Source organism: Mastigoproctus giganteus, chromosome 8 (genome assembly GCF_048544385.1).
Source record: "Mastigoproctus giganteus isolate SK-2022 chromosome 8, ASM4854438v1, whole genome shotgun sequence".
Classification (NCBI taxonomy): domain Eukaryota; kingdom Metazoa; phylum Arthropoda; class Arachnida; order Uropygi; family Thelyphonidae; genus Mastigoproctus; species Mastigoproctus giganteus.
In genome coordinates, this window is record NC_143582.1 from 82,284,044 (window position 1) to 82,306,524 (window position 22,481).

At 39.3% G+C, this 22,481-nt stretch overlaps 1 protein-coding gene across 1 annotated transcript in view; it reads left to right on the top strand.

Annotated features, from left to right (window-relative positions):
• LOC150081680 (uncharacterized) overlaps window positions 1-22,481 on the top strand; it is an 833,960-nt gene that overhangs the window by 465,598 nt on the left and 345,881 nt on the right. The window contains exons 16-17 of the mRNA XM_090380284.1: window positions 15,322-15,345; window positions 15,436-15,468. Of these exons, the coding sequence (XP_090236410.1) occupies window positions 15,322-15,345; window positions 15,436-15,468 (57 nt within the window). The remainder of the gene's footprint in view (window positions 1-15,321; window positions 15,346-15,435; window positions 15,469-22,481) is intronic.

Below are 22,481 nucleotides of genomic sequence, written 5' to 3' on the forward strand. Positions count from 1 at the left end.
AGCATCAGAACCAGGAATCAAGCCTGCTCCTGAGACCTACAAGAACTTCCATTCTTCAGATATGAACTGTTCACTACACTCAATAAAATCAAGTCAGGAAAAGCTCCAGACCCGATCTCCATGGGGAGGATGTCACAAAGAAATTTGGAAACCTCTATCCATAGCCACTCCTCCAGCTCTTCAACAAATGTCTAGAAACAAGCACTTTTCCTAACACTCAAAACAAACTGTATTTCAGCTACTTCCCAAAGCCCCAGACAAACCCCTTACCAATCTTAAATCCTACAGGTGCACCATCCTTCTGCCAGTATTGGGCACACACACTACCTAAATGCCAATCTTGGCTCAGCCAGTTCGCCTTGAAGCAAAGGCAATGCATATAGGATAGGATCCAATTTTGTATAATATTATGGCAGTAGTCAATGACAATGACTACTCCTAGCCATCTTTGTCAACTTTGAAGATGAATTTGACACTCTTTGGTGGCAGAGTGTCTTGCAATGTTTCTGACACATGAAGGACCTGATAAATCTTTACCACTGCACCCAAAACTACCTTCAGGGCAGGCCTGTTATTATTCAAACCAAGTACAAAGCCCTATCACTCTATCAAAAGATATCATGCTGGGCTGCCTGCAAAGTTCAGTCTTAAGACCTTTCTTCTGGGCCATTGTCTCTGACAGACCTTGGTCTTACTGATAACCTCCACTGTTCCAGCAGAGAGTATGAAGACTGGGTTCACATATTGTATGACTACCCACACTGCGATGTGCACAGAAATGCTCTCAACCAGACTAAGTGGAGTCTCCTACAAAACAAAGAGCATCTCTTCCTCGCTGACCAAGGAAATTACAACCTCTTCTTGGATTTCACACATCAGGCTTTGCAGACCTGGCCCCAACTTTTATCTGTAATAACACAAATAACTTTAAGACCCATATTTTCTAGTCTCTCTACAGTATGTTTTAAAAATTGAAACAATTTTTCTGCCATCATTTTGTATGCTGGTACAATACAAGTTACATCCTTAAAACATGATAAAATGCTTTGTATCAAGAAAACGTGTTGTTGTACTAGCATTAACACCGTCATGTACCCCACCAACAATGTTACCACTCTTATAATCAATGAATGGTGAACATTAAAATCACCAAGGAAAATTACATCATTGTTAGGAAAGTTGGATGGGGAAAAGTCAAGGTAGAACTAGACAAACTAGTGGAGGGATGGATAGCTGAAATGGGATTTTTTTTTTGCTGATGCTGTATAAATTTGCTTTCTTGCATAATTTGCCACTACTAATACTAATATACTGAATTCTGTAAAATGCTACAAAGTTCCAAAAATTTGGTTTTTCACAAAAGGCTTGTCATGGAGATGCAGTCTGCCCAAACCTGTGGGTCAAAAGCAGATACGCAAAAGGAGTACTATGTTGAAATGCTGCACTGTCCAAATTGCAAATGTCAATATTTGACCTACTCGAAATCCTGTGAACTCTGGCAAAAAATTATAAAAGTACAGGGTAGAATGGAAAGTCACGTGTCAAGAGCAAAAGAAACAAATTATGCTTAATGCACCCAAAAATATCAGTCATGGCAACACAAACTGAAGTTTTAGTTCCCTATCGATTGCAGATTGGGCCCAATAAATACTCTGATCATAATCGAAACAGATTCTTGATGAACAGAGGGTAGTAGACAGAGCCTGCAATGGTCCAGTCACAGTTCTACCAACTGCACTTTGCACATCGTCAGATGTTATAAAACTGAAAATTGATTCAGTTCCACCTAAGAACAAAATCTAAGAAATACTGAACCCAGTGAAGATGACAAGGACACTGGATGCCCAATCTTTCCAAGAAGGGAGAAAATGAAGCTCAGTCACTATAAACAGTCTGGGCATTAAAAACAGTCAGAACCAGTGTCATGCACCAAAACCAAATTCTGTCTTGCATAAAAAGCTATGGCTTTTTATGCAAGACAGAACTGTTACAAAGAGTGCTCATGGTGGGATAGCTATATATTGATTACTGGAGTTAAAGTCATTCCAATGTAAACGCATTCCTTTTCAAAACTCATTAGAAGCTGCTGTGCACATATTATGATTGGCATTGCCTTGACATTTGTCTCAATCTCCACACAGCCATCCTTGTACAATGCAGGAACTGGAAGACCTTCTACAATTGCCATCTCCTTTCTGTTTATTAGGAGACATTAATGGTCATCATCCATTATAGGATTCTCTCCTTGCAGACGAAAGTACAACTCATGGATTTTGATTGATTTGATTTGGTAGTTGTTGGCGCATCGGCTTCTGTGGCCATATTGCACCTCCCAAGGTTTTTGCAGTACTTTGATCCAAGCCCGAGGCGGGAATCGAACCCGCGACCTTTGGGTTGCCGGGCAGGTACTTTACCCACTCGGCTAGCCCGGTCGGCTCAACTCATGGAAATGCTACTGGACAGACAGAGACAGAATTTAACAATATTGAACACTGGTTCACCCACATACATCCATTTTCTTACAGGGTCACTTCTGCAATAGATCTCTCAGTTTGCTCTCCAGTACTCTTCCCAAATATTGAATGGAATCGACATTCCTCTCAACAGCAATCACTATCTGTAATATGTAGAATTCGAATCTCCAACTCCATTACAGAAACCCAAATGAAATGTAAATTTTCCAGAGCCGATTGGACAACATATACCAGCCATGGCTCTTTTGATGATCACATTGTTGAGCCCTATCAATACTGTTATCAACCATATTGCTACCCAAATTCTAATAGCTGCAACAGCTGCCATTTCTCTATCTAAAATGAGAAGCCATAAATATATTAATCACTGGTGAAATGAGGAGTGTAACAATGCAAAATATTGTAAAGAATACAGCATGGAACTTATGCAGCAAATACTCCTCCACTATCAATCTTATTAACTATAAGAAGCTTAAAGCTAAAGCCCATTACAGCTGGCAAAAGGCTAAGAAAAAAGAATGCTGGATAAGATTTGCTTCCTCAATTAATAAAGATACTGATTTTAGAATAATCTGGTTAAAAATAAAGTGGTTAAATGATAAATATCTTAGATTGCCTTCTCCTCTTTTTAATTGGAATGGGAAGAAAATTACTACCCCTACAGATATTGCAAATGCTTTGGGAGCTGTGTTTTCTGAATTGTCTTCCTCAGTCACATATAATCTGCCATTCCAAAAATTAACATCCATCATTCCAGTTCATCCACTGCTGAGAAATTGAAGCTGAGCTTTAAAGCTGTCAGCTAGCTTATAACCAGGCACTCACACTATCTGAACTGCAAGAATCCATATCTTCCTCAAAGAGCAATCTGCTGGCCCTGATGGTATTTGTCCTATCATGCTCAAACATCTAAATCAAAAATCACTATCTTCACTGTTGAAGTTTTTCAGTTAGATTTTCCCTGAACATTCATTTACTAGGTAATAGCAATCCCCAAAACAGGAAAAAATCATTCTGTTCTCCATAATTTCAGACTGATTTCACTGACCAACTGCTTTAGTAAAACTCTATAAAAAATAATACACTAACTTCTCAGTATCTTGAATCCTGAAACATGATCAATAAAAATCAGTTTAGCTTTAGGGAAAATAGATCATTCTTAGATCTCGTGATAAAGGCTAAATCAAACATCTGAAATGCATTTTTTAGAAATCAACATCTAGTCATGGATGCCTTGATATAGAGAAAGCCTTTGATACCATATGATGGTATGGCATCCAAAGAGATCTAAATGCTGTTGATTTTAGAAGTCATTTACCACATTTTATTCAAAACTTCCTTCAATATCGGTCCTTCCAAGTTCACTGTTGACAGATTCTCACAAGGCTCTGTTCTCATTTACACATTATTTGCAGTACAAATAAACAACATTACAAGCAGTACCAAACACTGTCAATTCATACCTCTATGCTGCTGATGATCTTACCCTGTCCTTTCACTCCCAGCACATGAACTACATTGTGAGGCATCTGCAAATCTCAGTAAACAACATTGAGCAGTGGATGACACAGAATGGATACAGATTATCTCACCAGAAATCTGCAGCCATACATTTCTAACATAACATTCCATACATAACAGGCAATAAATACATCATGAGCCTGAGCTACAATTAACCATCCTTTGCCAGTGATAAACAACATTTGTCTTCTCTGTCTAATATTCATTTTCAGTACAGCATGGGGAGCACATCATTATACCCTGCTCGACTTATATAGGTCCCTAATTACATATCATCTAAACTATGGAGCACTTGTTTATGGTTCTGCTAGGGTGAGCACCTTGGTATGTCTCTCCTCTATCAAACTTAGGATTGCTCTAGGTGCATTGAGAATATCTCCAGTTCAAAGTCTGTGTGTTGAGTCGCATGAACTTCCACTCAGGATCAGAAGAAAGAAGTTATTGCTTAACTATGCAAATAAAATTAAAAACCTCCCCACTCATCCTAATTAACAATTACTACAAGACTGCAGTGGTCAATCCCAGAAACAAATCTAGAGCCTATCAGCTTCAGATTACAGAACCTAACAGAATGCTGGAATAGTCACTTCTATAAAATCCTTAGAGACCTCACAGACAAAGATCCACCTTGGATTACATTCATACTTCATTGTGACGATTACTTACAGCAATGTGGAAAAGATGCTCTAGAAATGTCAACATCCAAACTGCATGGTGCTCATGCAAAAAATTATTCCCACTTTACTAATATCAACACCAGTGGTTCAAAGTCTAGCAATAAAGTGGGCAAGCTGCTGTCTTCCCTCATACAACTGTTTCTGCATCCCTTACAGCTGAGTGAAGCATTTACGCTGCTGATTTACATGCCAATAAGATTTCCCTAGAAAATATTGCCTATCAATCAACAAAAGGATAATGAGGTTTGTTCAATAAACAGGGATCATAATTATTTTTTTCACAACATATCTTTATGGTCCTTTTCAAAATAGTCCCCACTTGATGAAATGCACTTACTCCATTGTTTCTGCCATTCTTCAAAAATATGGTGGAAGACATTTTTTTACGTGAATTTGAGAATTGCCTCCGATGTCTTTAAACTTTTGATGACTGGAAATGTTTTCCATTCAGCGCCTTCTTTAACTTTAGAAATGAAAAAAAATTCTCAGGGTGCAAGGTCAGGGCCATAGGGTGGATGAGGAACACATTACTAAATGCTGGCTAAGTACTTGATGACAGTACGAGCAATGTGAGGTTTCACATTGCTGTGATGCAGTATCTAATCGCATGTGTGCTGTTGTGTTCATTTGTAACAAATGTAATCCCACAAAGAGTGCAGTACAGTTCTGTAGTAATGTCCCTTAACAGTCATCTGACGTGGCACAACATGCTAGTAAACCATTCCTTGAATGTCAAAAAAAGAGATGACTATAACCTTTCCTGCAGAAGCCATAACTTTTGTTTTTTTTTCAGTGTTAGATGATGTAGACTTCCAAACAGAGCCATGCTGTTTAATCTCTGTGTCAAAATGATGAAGCCAGGCCTCATTATCACCTGAAGAACTTCACCATTTTCAGTAACCATCCATTGAAGCTCCTGACCAACCTCCATCTGAACTTGCTGTTGCTCAGGTGTGAGTAGTCTTGGAATCCAGCATGTACCAACATGTGTCATATACAATTGGTCATGGAGAATTCCGTGCATCCTTCCTACTGACATTCTTAACATCTCTGCCAGTTGCTTTGCTGTTATACAATGATCTTCTCTCACAATTACAGAAACAGTTTTTATGGTTTCTGTGGAGAAAGCAGTGATCAGAGCTCCAGAACTTTTGTGATTTAATCATATCCATCTTTAAACATTCTAAACCATCTGGCAGCTTTAGCATTGGGATTAGCATTAATAGAGGCATATGATGCAAGAAAGCAAGCTTATGCAGCATCAGCCAAAAAAAAAAAAAAAAAAAAAAAAACCACTTCCATTTCACCCCTCCGTTCATTCGAAATACCTGTCCAGCTAAGCATTAAATTTATTTAGGCTATCAACTTCCACAACAAGGGATGGAAGTTTGTTCCACCAACCAACTACCCACTGGGTAAAGGCAAATTTTCGCACACCTACCCTACATCTGTCTTTCCTCAATCTGAATTTATGCCCTCTCAAGTGATTATTCTGAGCAAGAGGAAGAATCCCATCGGCATTGAGCATGCTCAAACCATTCAAGGATTTATACATGACAATCAGATCACCTCGCCGGTGCCTAGTCTCCAGACACTGTAATTTGCAAAACTTAAGCCTTTCTTCGTAAGAGCAACCCTTTGGTCCATTCACTAATCTTATTGCCACTCTCCAGCAGCTCTACATCCTTCTTGAAATGAGGCCTCCAGATTTGTATACAGTACTCAAGGTGTGGCCTGACCATTGCCTTATACAAGGGAATAATCACATCCTTATCCCTGCTAGAAAAATTCCTGTATATCATTGACAAGACACCATGAGCTACTCTTGCAGCAAATCTGCACTGTTCAGAGAACTTCATATCTGCCTGCACAATTACCCCCAGGTCCTTTTCATTCTCTACCACTGTCAGTATAGTAGCACAGAGTTGATACGTGCTCTGGGGTTGCTGTTTCTCATATGTAGTACTTTACATTTGTCAATGTTAAACTTCATTTGCCACCTCTCAGCCCTTCAGCTCAGCCTTTCCAGATCCTGTTAGAGTACGGAGGATGCGGAAAGGTCAGGGAATGACCACCGCATATCCCGGAGCAATATGGCCTTAGTTGCTAATGCTCCTAAAAACCAAATAAACAAACAACAGCAGCATAGAGTCAGTAGTGTTATACTCCCAACCTTTGTATCGTCTGCAAATTGTATATTAAGCTTGATATACCATCATCAGTTTCATTTATAAATACAGAAAACAATTATGGACCCAACACTGAACCCTGAGGGACTCCACTAATAAAATTAGTCCACGATGAGCACCGTCCATTGATTACCACTCTCTCTCTTCTCCCCCTCAATCATCCCTTTATCCATAACAGCAATTTGCCTCCAATGCCACACTGCTCAAATTTGTGCAGCAGTCTTCCATGTGCAACAGTATCAAAAGCCTTTCTAAGATCCAAATATATAATATCAAAGTTATTCTCTGCATCCAGTTCTTTTGTGACTGCATCACAGTATCTGATCAAATTGGTCAGTCCAGACTTTCCCTTAATAAAACCATGCTGTGTCCGAGCTATAACTGAAGTCTTGTCTAGATGATCCTGCAGTGCTTCTTTAACCAGTGCCTCCATTAACAGAAGTTAAACTCACAGGTCTATAATTACTTGTGTCAGCCTTTGATCCTCCTTTGTGAATTGGGGTCACATTTGCACATCTCCAGTCTATGGGTACCTCTGGTGAGTCCAAAGAAGCTCTCATAATTATGCCTGAGGGTTTGCTTATTTCCTTTGCTACCTCCTTTAATATAACTGGATAGATCACATCTACACCAGGTGCCTTTTTTATGTTTATCCTCAACAATTTCTCCTCCACTTTCCTCTCAGTTATTACAAAATCATCTAGCTCACTGCCAGAGTTTACTTCACCTCTGGCATTCCCCTTCCTGAATAACTCCTCATGTGTTAACGTAGATGCAAAATATTCGTTTAGTTTGTTAGCCACCTGAGCAGAATCCTCAACTGTTGAACCATCAATATCCAGTGGACCAATCTGATTCATCCTTTTTCTTCTAGAGTTTACATAGGTAAAGAACTCTTTTCTGTTTTTCTTTGCATCCTTTGCCAAGGATTTCTCATACTCTGCCTTTGCCTGCCTAATCTCCTTTGTGACTTGGTTACAGACCAGCTTATATCTATCATAGGCTTCTGTGTCACATGTTAATTTATATGTATCCCATGCATTTTTCTTCTCTGCCATATGTCTCATTAGTTCATCTGACATCCATTTACGCCTAAACCTTGAACAATATTTCTTAGTTGGTATGTAAAGCCTAGTAGCTTCCAAGATAAGTTCTTTGAATGCTTCCCATTTTGAGTTTGCTGTTGGTAACATCATCAGTTGGTTCTATTGTATAGAATTTAAACACTGTCTCAGACCATTGTAGTCACCTTTACAAAAGCAAAAACCCTTCCCTTTACACCTGATGGTAGTTACCTCTTTGAGTAAATCCCACTTCAGCACACTGTGATCACTGCCACCTAGTGGTTCCTTTATTTGCAGATTCTTAATGCCTACTGATAATCAGATCAAGAGTATTACTCCCTCTAGTTGCCTCCCGAATATGCTGATAAAAAAAATAATCATCCAATAAATCCACAAACACCTTGCTAGTGTGTGAATGACCAACCCACAAATTCCAGTCAATATCTGGGAAATTAAAATCCCCCCATTATAAGACTCTGATTTACTGGCCGACTCTATTTCCCTGTACAGTTTCTTATTATACTCATCAGAGTCATTAGGCCTATAGCACACTCCTACTCTCAATTTTGATCTCCCAATGCTTATGTCACACCAAACTGACTCAACACTGCACTGTCCAGCGATGTCCACTGGCTTCACTTCCTTGGATTTTATGTGTTTCTTAACTAATAGCATAACCTCTCCTCCCTTCCTATCTTGTCTATCCTTCTGCACACATTGTACTCCCCAAATTCCAGTTCTGCATTCCTTATATCTGTGTGACACCACGTCTCTGATATCCCAACAATATCTGCCTTTGATGTTTTGAGCAATACCTCAAATTCATCAAATTTATTTACCAAACTCCTAGCATTGGTGTACACACAAGTATACCTGCACATGTTTCTGTTCTTATCTACCTTAACACAACCCATGTGTTTACTTGTTCCGCAATGACTCCCAGCAGTCTCTGAAATATCCTGCATCTTGTTTTCCAGGCTGCTGCTCATTCCAATAGAAGCAGTGCAAGAATCACTTTCACCTCTACCAGTGGCTACTGTTAATCTATTAGTCCTTGTATTTCCCCCCAAGCTAGCAGTTTTCTGACCCACCTAACACTGCCTCGATAGCATCAGAAAATATTCTTGCACCCTTTGTGGAAGTGTAAATTCGCAGTAAGCCTCTTTTAACATTTTATATGAATCAGCTGATGTTTTCTCAAGTCTCAAACAGAATTTGAGAGCAGCATACTGTTCCTTGCATATCACGCCCATTGTTACATAGGCACACCATGCACGCATGTTAGCTGCACAGTTACTATGTGATGCAGTAACTATGAGGTTTTGGTCTTAAATTCTGCAGCTCAGCTAGAAATAGCAAGCAGTACTTTGTGCAAGAAAAATTATGATCATGCTTCATTGAACAGCTCTTGTATGTACTTATTTACAGAGTGCTATTCTAGCTTTGAAAGATTACTACTCACCTAAAAATTTTTTATTAAAACATATAAGACATTAGCTGATACATCTCAATGAGAATCAGCAAATAGTTGTTTTCTGCTGGATCCTGGGTCACACTGGGATTCTGGGAAATGATTGCACTGATCATGCTGAAAAACATTAGCATTAGTTGAGGCATATGATGCAAGAAAGCAAGTTATACAGCATCAGCCAAAAAAAACCCCTTTCCAATTCATCCATCCGGTCACTCTAAATGTTTGTCTAGTTCAGCCTTAAATTTATTTCAGCTATCTGCCTGCTGGCTAATGGCCAACTTCTGTACATCTATTCTACAACTATCTTTCCTCACAGGTGGCTAGTCTCCAAATGGTGCAGTTTGCAGAACTTAAGCCTTTCTTTGTAAGACCACCCCTTTGTTCCTCTTACCAATCTTGTTGTCCTCTATACTAGTTCTAGCAACTCTACATCCTTCCTAAAATGAGGTCTCCAGACCTGTATGCAGTACTCAAGGTGTGGCCTGACATTTTAGCATTAGCATTAGTAGAGGCATATGATGCAAGAAAGCAAGCTTATTCAGCATCAGCCAAAAAAAAAAAAAAAAAACACAGACCACTCCCATTTCACCCCTCCATTCGTTCGAAATACCTGTCCAGTTGAGCTTTAAATTTGTTTAGGCTATCAACTTCAACAACAAGTGATGGAAGTCGGTTCCACCAACCAACCACCCGCTGGCCAAAGGCAAATTTCCACACATCTATCCGACATCCGTCCTTCCTCAATTTGAATTTATGCCCTCTGAGCTGATTATTCTGAGCAAGATGAAGAATCCCATTGGCATTGAGCATGCTCAAACCATTCAAAGCCTTATACACCTCTATCAGATCACCTCTCCGGTGCCTAGTCTCCAGACTCTGTAATTTGCAAAACTTAAGCCTTTCTTCGTAAGAGCAACCCTTTGTTCCATTCACTAATCTTGTTGCCCTTCTCTGTACCCATTCCAGCAGCTCCACATCCTTCCTGAAATGAGGCCTCCAGACCTGTATACAGTACTCAAGACGTGGCCTAACCATTGCCTTATACAAGGGAATAATCACCTCCTTATCCCTGCTAGAAAAATTCCTCTTTATCATTGACAAGACACCATGAGCTACTCTTGCAGCTCGTCTGCACTGCTCAGAGAACTTCATATCTGCCTGCACAATTATCCCCAGGTCCTTTTCATTCTCCACCACTGTCAGTGTAGTACCGCAGAGTTGATACGTTGCTCTGGGGTTACTGTTTCCCATATGTAGTACTTTACATTTGTCAATGTTAAACTTCATTTGCCACCTCTCAGCCCATCTGTTCAACCTTTCCAGATCCTGTTGCAGCAGCATAGCGTCAGTAGTGTCCTTAACAACCCTGCCAACCTTTGTATCATCTGCAAACTTGGACATTAAACTTGATATCCCATCATCAATATCATTCATAAACACCGAAAACAACAACGGACCCAACACTGAACCCTGAGGAACTCCACTAATAACATTAGTCCACGTTGAGCAGTGTCCATTGATTACCACTCTCTGTCTTCTGCCACTCAACCATCCCCTTATCCATAGCAGCAATTTGCCTCCAATGCCACACTGCTCCAATTTGTGCAGCAGTCTTCCATGTGCAACAGTATCAAAAGCCTTTCTAAGATCCAAATATATAATATCAAAGTTATTCCCTGCATCCAGTTCTTTTGTGACTACATCATAGTATCCAATCAAATTGGTCAGGCAAGACCTGCCCTTAACAAAACCATGCTGCGTCTGAGCTATAACTGAATTCTTGTCTAGATGATCCTGCAGTGCTTCTTTAACCAGTGCCTCCATTAATTTACCTGGAACAGAAGTTAAACTAACAGGTCTATAATTACTTGTGTCAGCCTTTGATCCTCCTTTGTGAATTGGGGTTACATTTGCACATCTCCAGTCTATGGGTACCTCCCCTGAGTCCAAAGAAGCTCTCATAATTATGGCTAGGGGCTTGCTTACTTCCTTTGCTGCCTCCTTTAATATAACTGGATAGATCCCATCCACCCCAGGTGCCTTTTTTTATGTTTATCCTCAACAATCTCTCCTCCACTTTCCTCTCAGTTATTACAAAATCATCCAGCTCACTGCCAATGTTTACTTTACCTACATCATTCTCCTTCCTGAATAACTCCTCATGCGTGAATGTAGATGCAAAATACTCGTTTAAATTGTTAGCCAACTGAGCATGATCCTCAACTGTTGAACCATCAATATCCAGTGGACCAATCTGATTCATCCCTTTCCTTCTTGAGTTTAAATATGTAAAGAACTCTTTTCTGTTTTTCTTTGCATCCTTTGCCAAGGATTTTTCGTAGTCTGCCTTTGCCTGCCTAATCTCCTTTGTGACTTGGTTACAGACCAACTTATATCTATCATAGGCTTCCATGTCACCCATTAATTTGTATGTATCCCATGCATTTTTCTTCTCTGCCACATGTCTCATTAGTTCATCTGACAACCATTTAGGCCTAAACCTTGAACAATATTTCTTAGTTGGTATGTAAAGCCTGGTAGCCTCCAAGATTAGTTCCTTGAATGCCTCCCATTTTAAGTTTGCTGTTGGTAACATCATCAGTTGGTCCCACTGTATAGAATTTAAATACTGTCTCAGACCATCATAGTCGTCTTTACGAAAACAAAAACCCTTCCCTTTACCTCTGATGGTAGTTACCTCCTTGAGTAAATCCCACTTCAACACACTGTGATCACTGCCACCTAGTGGTTCATTTACCTGCAGATTCTTAATGCATGAAGAATCACTACTGATAATCAGATCAAGAGTATTGCTCCCTCTTGTTGCCTCACGAACATGCTGATGTAGAAAACAATCATCCAATAAATCCACAAAAGCCTTGCTAGTGTGCGAGTGACCAACCCACAAATTCCAGTCAATATCTGGGAAATTAAAATCCCCCATTATAAGACTCTCTGATTTACTGGCCCACTCTATTTCCTTGTACAATATCTTATTATACTCATTAGAGTCATTAGGCCTATAGCACACTCCTACTCTCAATTTTGATTTCTCTATGCTTATGTCACACCAAACTGACTCTACACTGCCCTGTCCATCGATGTCAACTGGCTTCACTTCCTTGGACTTTATGTGTTTCTTAATTAATAGCATAACCCCTCCTCCCCTCCTGTCCTGTCTATCCTTTCTATACACATTGTATTCCCCAAATTCCAGTTCCGCATTACTTATATCTGTGTGACACCACGTCTCTGATATCCCAACAATATCTGCCTTTGATGTTTTGAGCAATACCTCAAATTCATCAAATTTATTTACCAAACTCCTAGCATTGGTGTACACGCAGGTATACATGCACCTGTTTCTATTCTTAGCTACCCTAACACAACCCATGTGTTTACTTGTACCGCAATGACTCCCAATATCTGCCTTTGATGTTTTGAGCAATACCTCAAATTCATCAAATTTATTTACCAAACTCCTAGCATTGGTGTACACGCAGGTATACATGCACCTGTTTCTATTCTTAGCTACCCTAACACAACCCATGTGTTTACTTGTACCGCAATGACTCCCAATATCTGCCTTTGATGTTTTGAGCAATACCTCAAATTCATCAAATTTATTTACCAAACTCCTAGCATTGGTGTACATGCAGGTATACATGCACCTGTTTCTATTCTTAGCTACCCTAACACAACCCATGTGTTTACTTGTACCGCAATGACTCCCAGCAGTCTCTGAAATATCCTGCATCTTGTTTTTCAGGCTTCTGCTCATTTCAATAGAAGCAGTGCAAGAATCACTTCCACCTCTGCCAGTGGCTACTGTTAATCTATTAGTCCTTGTATCCCCCCCCCCAACTAGCAGTTTTCCGACCCACCTAACACTGCCTCGACAGCATCAGCAAAAATTCTTGCACCCTTTCTATTTAAGTGTATCCCATCCCTGTAGAAGCAATCTCTCCTGTTAACAAGTACAGTCCAGGCTGAAAAAAATTCTACCCCTTGAGCCTTGCACAATCCCTCCAGGGCCGAATTGATCGACAAGGCTCTCATCATATACTCCCTCCTATCGTGTCTGGGCAGAATTGCAGACACTTTCAAATTCAACCCTAATTCACGGCTTTTTTTCAACAGTGACCTGTACTTGCTAAGTAATTCCGCCGGTCTCCTACTCTTAATATCATTAGTGCCAACGTGTACAACTATATCACCTTTTGTGCCCTTAAAAGATGATATGCGCTCTACAACGTCATCAACCTTTGCCCCTGGCAGACATACCCTGACCATTGCCTTTTACAAGGGGATAATCACCTCTTTATCTCTGCTAGCAAAATTCCTATATATCATTGACAAGACTCCACGGCGTACTCTGGCAGCCCATCTGCATTGCTCAGAAAACTTCATATCTTACTGCACAATTACCGCCAGGTCTTTTTTATTCCTGACTGCACAATTACCCCCAGGTCTTTTTCATTCCTGACTGCACAATTAACGCCAGGTCTTTTTCATTCCCACTTCCCTGAGTGTACAGTTGGTACATTTCTCTTGAGTTACTGCTACCCATATGCAGTACTTTGCATTTGTCAATGTTAAACTTCAGTTGCCACTTCTCAGTCCATCTGCCTAACTTTTCTAGATCACTTTGCAGTAGCATATTGTCTTTACTGTCATTAACAACCCTGCCAACCTTTATGTCATCTGCAAACTTGGACATTCAGCCTGGTGTACTTTCATCGATAACATTGATAAATACAAAAAACAACAATAGGCCCAGCACCAAAGCTTGTGGGACTCCACTAATAAAATTAGTCCACGTAGAGCAGTGTCCATTTATTACCACTCTCTGCCATCTCCCACTCAATCATCCTTTTATTCATTGTAGCATTTTGCCCTTAATGTCATACCACTCCAATTTGTACAGTATCTTCCATGTGCAACAGTATCAAAAACTTTCCTGAAATCCCAGCATATGATATCAAAATTATTTTTTGCATCCAGTTCCTTTGTGACCACATTGTAGTATCCAATTAAATTGGTCAGACAAGATCTCCCCCTTAACAAACCCATGCTGTGTCTGAACTATTACTGCAGTCTTGTTAAGGTTGTATATCCTTTCAGTACAACCTTAAAAAATGTTCTAGTCCCATTTACTGGCTATAGATGTTGCATACAAAGAAGATGCATAGAACAATGGATATTTGTATGGAAAAATCAAACGAACAAGCTTTTTCAATTCAAACCTGAACCACAATTTTGGACTTCTAGATTCCATAAAAATATAAAAGAGTAATTCTAGCAAGAACTCATGTAGGTCATACTCACTTCACTCATATCTTTCTGCTAACAGGAAATGATCCTCCAGAGTGTATGTACTGTTTGACATTACTCGCTAAAAAGTGTATACTTACAGAATGTACCTTGTTCAAGAATGCTCAATGCTGTGCAATCAGCTCTACAAGAACCTTTATCACTCTCCCAAATCATAGGTAATGGCAAAAATCTCTCCGAACTGTTTTCTTTCCTAAAAATAATTCATCGTATGACTGCTTCCTTTGCAGTCATCATCTGTAGTTCCAATTACCCTGAGAGGCACAATATGACCCAAGCAGCCTTTGTGCCAGAAAACCCCCACAACAAAAATATGTATATCAGTCTGTAAACTGGTGCAATATGACTTAAAATGCTGATAAATAAACTACAACTGTCATGAGCACTAAAACTAAACAACAGCTATCATAATACTAAACATCAACCACTTACTTGGATAGTCAAATATTTGCTGGTTGGCAATATATATATATAATTCCTAGTTTACTGAAATTTTTAAGAAAAATAAAACTGACAATTCTGTAGGAGAATTTTCCAAAAATCTGATATTAAATAATATTACCCTATTTTTTTTTTTTTTCTTTTCAGTCACCAGTAAGATATATCAAACAGGTGAGTAATTTGTAACAGCTGTTTGTGTCCACTTTCTTTATATTATTTAAGCAAAGTATTGTATTACAGTTCATTATTTTCTATTTTTAGAATGAAGGAAGATTTGGAGGAGGAAGTGATGTTGTAAGTCTCTTTTGTAATTTAATTATGTAATTTGCCCAAATTTAGGAATACAAACATAGATAAGCAATTTGGATAACTAAACTTTGCTAACTATATAAGTCTACTTTACAGAAAAATTAAATTTGAATTGGAATATTTTTTAAAAGAAATAAAATGGCCATTTCCATAATGAATTGTGTTTTCATGGCCATTTTCATAATGCCTAAATGTATTGTGTTTAAATACAGCAGCTTAAGTTTGAAACATGAAAAATATTTAGGAAGATTAATAATAGTATGACTCACATCCTTTGACTACATAGCGTGTGAAATCACTTACTTCCTATTTTGATGTACATGTAGCTGTTTTCTTTCTTAACCAACTAAACTTTAATCAAACAAAATATGAATTCTGTAACATTTATCGCTATTTTTATTTGCTCACATTTGCATTCCCATTTGTGCTTCTGAAATATTAACACATTTGCTTAAGTAAACATATATGCTTTGCACTGGTGCTCATAACATGCATTTGAGATACATTATTAGAAACACTGTTAAGTTTTTCTCTAAGTTCTTCAGAATCTGTAGATCTGGTATTAGAAATTTATTCTTGAGACCAGCCCAACAGAAAGAAGTCAGATTACAATACCTCTGGATACAAAGAAGCAATCAATGCACCTCTAGTCTCCCAATACTTTCTTTTGAGGAACTGTTGAACAACTGACTCTCTCAGATTAGGTATTTGGTTCTGCATGAAGTAAAGACTATTAATGATATACCATTGGGAAAATTTTGGTTTCATTTGATTTCTTAACTTGGTTATTTTGCTGCATTCATGGTGTCTTCAATGATAAGAGCCCAAAATTATTTGGAGCCATGAACTCTCACCTCACACAGGCTTCTGTTCTTCTGTGGTCCCATCCTAACACTCATGTTAGGATGGGACCTCAGCCATATCTCTGTGAGTATTTAATTTTTAGCAGATCTTTTGTACTCAATCATAACATTTTTTGTTAGATTTGATTTTATTATTTTTATCATATCCTCATGTACCCTCTCTAGTTTGTTTGTACCAGGGTATTATCCCTATCTCATGACTGTGGTGATAAATGATTATATATCACATGCAGGCCAAAATTTTCTGAAATGGCACAATAAAATTAATTTAGACTTATGTTAATTACATGGTTGCATCCATTCCCCATCCAAGTAGCTCATGCTAGAGTTTATACATCAATCCCAGCATTTCTTCAACTGTTTGAAACATCTCTGGAAATCCTTCTCATGATTATTATTATTATTAGCCATATGGTGCAAGGAAGCCTGAGGCTTATGCTGCACCAGCCAAAAAAAAAAAAATTTCTGAATTACCATGAGAGAGAGAACAAGAGTCAGAAGTAGAAGGGAATCACACCAAAAAAGAGAAGAATGATGATATCCAGCTCAGGATCCTGGGTGTGCCAAGCCCATACTCACCAGGTGTGAGCCGCTGGGGTGTTGATGTTGGTATTAATAATAGTATTAACAAATGATTCAAGAAAGCAAGTTATAGAGCATCAACCAATAAAAACCCAACATTTCCCATAAGTATGAAAGATAAAATGAGCATTCAGCTTAATCAAACCATTCAAAGCCTTAAACATCTCAGTCAAATCTCACAGGTACCTAGTCTCCAGATGCTGCAATTTTCAGAATTGAAGCTAAGAGCACTCTTTTCTCCTCTCACTAATCTTCCTCTTCTCTGTACCCATTCCACATCCTTCCTAAATGAGGCCAGGCCTGGGGCAGTAAATTTATGCAGTGCTCAAGATGTGGCCTGACCATTGCCTTATACAATGGGATATAATCACTTCTTATCCCTGTTGGCAAAATTTCTGTATATAAATTGACAAAACGAATGAGCTTTCCTGGCAGCCTGTCACTACTGCTTAGCAGCAGTGGTGACAGGCTGCACAGTTACCCCAAGTTTTCTTCATTCTCCACCACCCTGAATGTGGTACCACACAGCTGGTATGTTATTCTGGGATTACTGCTACCCATATCAAATACCTTGCATTTGTCATGTTAAACTCCAACTGCTATTTCTCAGTCCATCTTATTTTTTCTAAACCTTGTTATAGCAGCTTACCTTCAATACTGTCATTAACCACTCTGCCAACCTTTTTATCATCTGCAAACTTAGACATCAAGCCTGAAATGATTTCAACAATTTCATTAATAAATACAGAAAACAACAATAGCAAGTTTCCTATTGTTATTAGTGGAGTTTCCCAGCACTTGAATGCTCGGAAACTCCACTAATAACATTAGTCAAAGGAGTGCAATGCCCATTGCTAACTTATTTTTAAATTTAGCTAATGATTTTGAAAGTTACAACTTACTATTCTTACAGCTATTGTAACCATATTATGATATTCGCACCAGAACACTGCACATAATGAATATTGGAGTGGAATAGTAGGGTTCTAATTGTGATAAATAAGTAGCTGAAAGGATCTAATCACTTGTTTGGCATATATTTTTTGTGTTTAGCTAAGGAATTTTACTTTTTAGTAAGGTTATAACTAATTTAACACTGCAGTCATAACATAGCATAACGTATTTCTTGACTCAATAGCATAAGATATAACATAGAACTTGATAGCATAATACATGGTATTATGATATCCACTCTACAATGTCGTCAACCTTTGCCCCTGGCAGACATACCCTGGTCCTGTTCCACCTATCCTTTTTACAAAGCATGTTCCCCGTTTCCCTGACAATAGTGTCACCAACAACTACTAGTTCCTGTGGGACCAGCGCATTCTGCCTTGGGGGTTGCTGCTGTGTTGCGTGATGACCAAGTGCAAGCTCTGGCATTGATGTGGGCAGCTGAGAGATTAATGGGCCCCTCAATTTAGATCCTTCGAGGGCATCCACCCTGTCCTTCAAGCTCTCATATAGGCCCATAACAACGCTGAGTTGTCACCTGATTTCGTTACACTCCTTGCATCGCGCACACACAAAGACATCCCCCATGGCAATATCATGTCGCGTACCCGATTGCTCCACAAACATCATGCAAGCAGTGCATTTTAAAGGGCTGTGATTCAGAGGGCAACTGCCCCCCCTCAGTTCTCCCCTGAGCCACAGCACTCCCATTAGCTTGAGCCTTTTGCTTTGCTGCTCTGGTGTGAGTCATGATTTCGATTTAATTTCAATTTCAGTACAAAATTATAACCCTAAACTTGTATCCCAATACAGTTATAATGCTATATATATTTTTCAGTATCGAGTATTATCTACGAGTTCCGTTTATATAACTTCCATATCAAGTTATGTATTAATTAATTATGTTACATTTGTAATCTAAGTCATTATATGTAATTATTTAAAAGTACAATTTAATTGACAACGAAGTTTAACAAAATTAATAGATTTTACTGATTAATTGACAATATTATATTATATACTATACTATACTAAGCTTACGCTATCTAGTTCAGGATATAGCGTTGAGTCGTATAACAATGGCGGCAAGTTACGAATGGTAAATCTACGGACACTTAAGTTTTAATTAACTTCCAAATCTCGCTGTCTCAATTCAGAATAAACTAAGGATCCTGACTAAGTCTATAAGCTAATTATAGAAAATAACTTGATACAACAATTAGTCAATAAAGCGGCTAAATATGGCTAAAAAACTTTTCGTTCAGCAGAGCTGCAACTTTTAACACATGGATTTGATACCCTTACCGATACTTTTATGCAATTACAAGGCGGAGTAAAGAATAAATACACCAGATCAATCAGAAAATAATGCTATACTACTAAATTTAAATCAAAAGTTTTAGAAAAACAATAATTTCAAATCAATAAATAAGGAAATCCACTTAGCGGCTTTGAACACTTCTGACTCCCACTAGTCTCATCAGCAGACTGACTAGAGCAGCAAAGCAATGGTCACGAAAATAGCTGAAGTGCTTCCCAGAGAAGAATAAATTTTGGATGGATAGCATTCAGGAAATATAGTCACGTACTGAGGAGCAATATCCCAATTTGTCTGAAACGTAAAATAGTGAACCAATGTATACTCCCCACCATGACTTATGGAAATGAAATGTGGGCACTCACCAAAAGAATGGAAGAGAAGCTGAGAACTACACTGCAAAGAATGGAACAAATTATATTGGGAATTAGACTTAGATAAGAAGAGAAACACATGGATTAGGCAGCAAACCCAAGTAAAGGACATTCTTATCAAAACTAAAGATCTAAAGTAGTCTTGGGCAGGACATATAGCTCAAAGACATGATGACAGATGGGCTAAGAAAATAACAGAATAGTACCCAAGAGGAGTTAGAAGAAAACCTGGAAAACAACAACGGAGATGAACAGATGAAATTCACGAATTTATGGGTAGTAAATGGATGGCCATTGCACAAAACAGAAGGAACTGGAAAGTTGCTGGTGAGGCCTTCATCACTCAGTGGGTTGAAAATGGCTGATGATGATGATGACTATTGGTACATGAGGCAGCCTGGAAAGCAAAGTGTCTCGGACTTCGGGCTCTGCTGTGGGTCATCATGGAACAAATAAATGTATGGACTGTGTTAGGCTAATTAAGAGTAAGGACATTAGCTTACATTAGTAGAGGCATATGATTCAAGAAAGCAAGCTTATACGGAATCATCCAAAAAAAAAACCTTCCCATTTCACCCGCCAATTCACTCCAAAAGTTTATTATTACACAGGGTGGTTGTAATATCTGGTGTTACTGTTGGTCGAGAACTCTCTGACTATCCTACAAGGTGTTCAGGATTGCGACTTTCTGGAGTTCCTTGTAGGTGTTCTTTGGGGACCTATTGCTGCTATGCTACTATGTATAGGGTCTTTGGCACCATACCGGTGGTTGACACGATGATCGGAATGGTCATTACTTTTTGCATATGCCACATCTTGACCTCATGTCTCAGGTTCATATACTTCCTAATTTTTTCCTCATGGGTTTTCTGGACATTGCTAGTGTTGGGCACCACTATGTCAATCAGGTAGATAGCCTTTTCCATCTTGCCCACAAGGGTTACGTCCGGTGTGTGGGATGGTCTTATCTGTTATTATGGTATGGTCCCAGTACAGCTTGTGGGTTGGAGCTTCTAGGAGTATGTTAGTACTGCCTGGAGTTCGTATTTGTAGTATGATACACTTTCTTTAGTCAACTGGTATTTCCTTGCTAGCTTCTGATGTATTATCCTGGCTACCTGGCCATGTCTATGAGTGTACTCAGTCTGGTTGATCACCTTGCACCCCGCGGTGATGTGTTGGATCATTTCTGAGGCCAGGCGGTATCGTCAACATGTGTCATCTGACATTCCGGGATCCTTTGTGATGTATTTTCTATAGTTTCTGATGTTGACTACCTGGTCTTGGAAGGCCAGCATGAATCCTTCAGTCTCAGGGAAGAGCGTCCCGTTTGTGAGCTATGCATTTGAAGCAGTGTTATCGATGTGATCTTGATAGAGGTCATTGTAGTGTCTGCCGTGGAGTGTCTTTTTTTGCCCATCTTTCTAGCTTCATTTCTTGTGCCGTCTGGGCAGGAGGGGACTTTTCGCCTAGGTTGAGTGGGGTATACCACTTATCTATCTCCCTTATGGCCTGGTGGAGTGGTGCTGGTTTGTACTCAAAGTAATCCTTCAGGTTAACTATTGCTGTTTTCTGTTGCTCTATCAGGCCCCTTCCTCCCTCTTTCCAAGCTATTGTTAGTCTCTCCACTCCTGACTTTGGGTGGTGTTGGCAGCTCTTGGTCCTCATTGTCCTTGTCGTCTTTTGTATGATATCCTCTAGCTGGGTGTTAATTCAATTTATGACCCCAAAGGAGTATGTTGGTACTGGAGCTGCATAGGTGTCTTTAACTGTGTTCCCTCCATTCAATTTTTCTTTCAGCAGGCTTCTGAGTCTCTGATGATAATTTTCGGTGAGGCACATCTCGATTTTCTTTTGCTCTAACTGCTGAACGTGCATCATCCCTAGGTATTTGTAGGTCTCTCCTTTTGTCATAGCTTCGATCCCTTTACCAGTCAGCAGCTGGTAGTTTTGGCCGACAAATTTTCCCTAGTGCAGTGTGTGGATCCTCTTATTATTATTATTATTATTAACTATATTGTGCAAGGAAGCCTGAGGCTTATGCTGCACCAGCCAAAAAAAAATTCCCAAGTTAACCTGAGAGAGAGAGCCAAATTAGAAGGAAATCACCAAGAAAGAGAAGAATGATATTATCCAGCTCAGGACCCTGGGTGTGCCAAGCCCATACTCACCAGATTTCAGCCCCTGGATCTGCCTCGAATTTATTTAGGCTTCAACTTCCACATTGACAGATGGAAGCTTGTTCCATCTGTCATTGTGGAAGTTTACAGCCTTAAATAAAATGGATTAGCAATCAACCACCCATTAAGTAAAGGCAAATTTCTGCAACTGTCTTTCCTCAATTTGAATTTATGTCACCTCAGGTGTTTAATCTGAGCAAAAGGAAGAACCCCATGAGCATTGAGCTTGCTCAAACCATTCAAGGCCTTATACATCCCAATCAGATCACCTCGCAGGTGCCTAGCCTCCAGACACTGCAATTTGCAGAACTTGAACCTTTCTTGGTAAGAGAAACCATTTGTTCCTCTCACCAACCTCATTGCCCTACTTTGTACTAGTTCCAGCAGCTCTACATCCTTCCTACAATGAGGCCTCCAGACCTCTTGAGTACCGCATAGAGGTCTGGGGCCTCCAGACCTCTATGCGGTAATCAAGGTATACCCTGACCATTGCCTTATATAATGGGATAATCACCTCCTTATCCCTGCTAGCAAAATTCCTCTGTATCATTGACAAGATCTGGTGAGCTATTCTTGCAGCCTGTCTGCACTGCTCAGAAAACTTTATATTTGACTGCACAATTACCCCCAGGTCTTTTTCCTTTCCAACTTCCCTGAGTGTAGTACCACGAAATTGGTACGTTACTCTGGGATTATTGCTATCCATATACAGTATTTTGCATTTGTC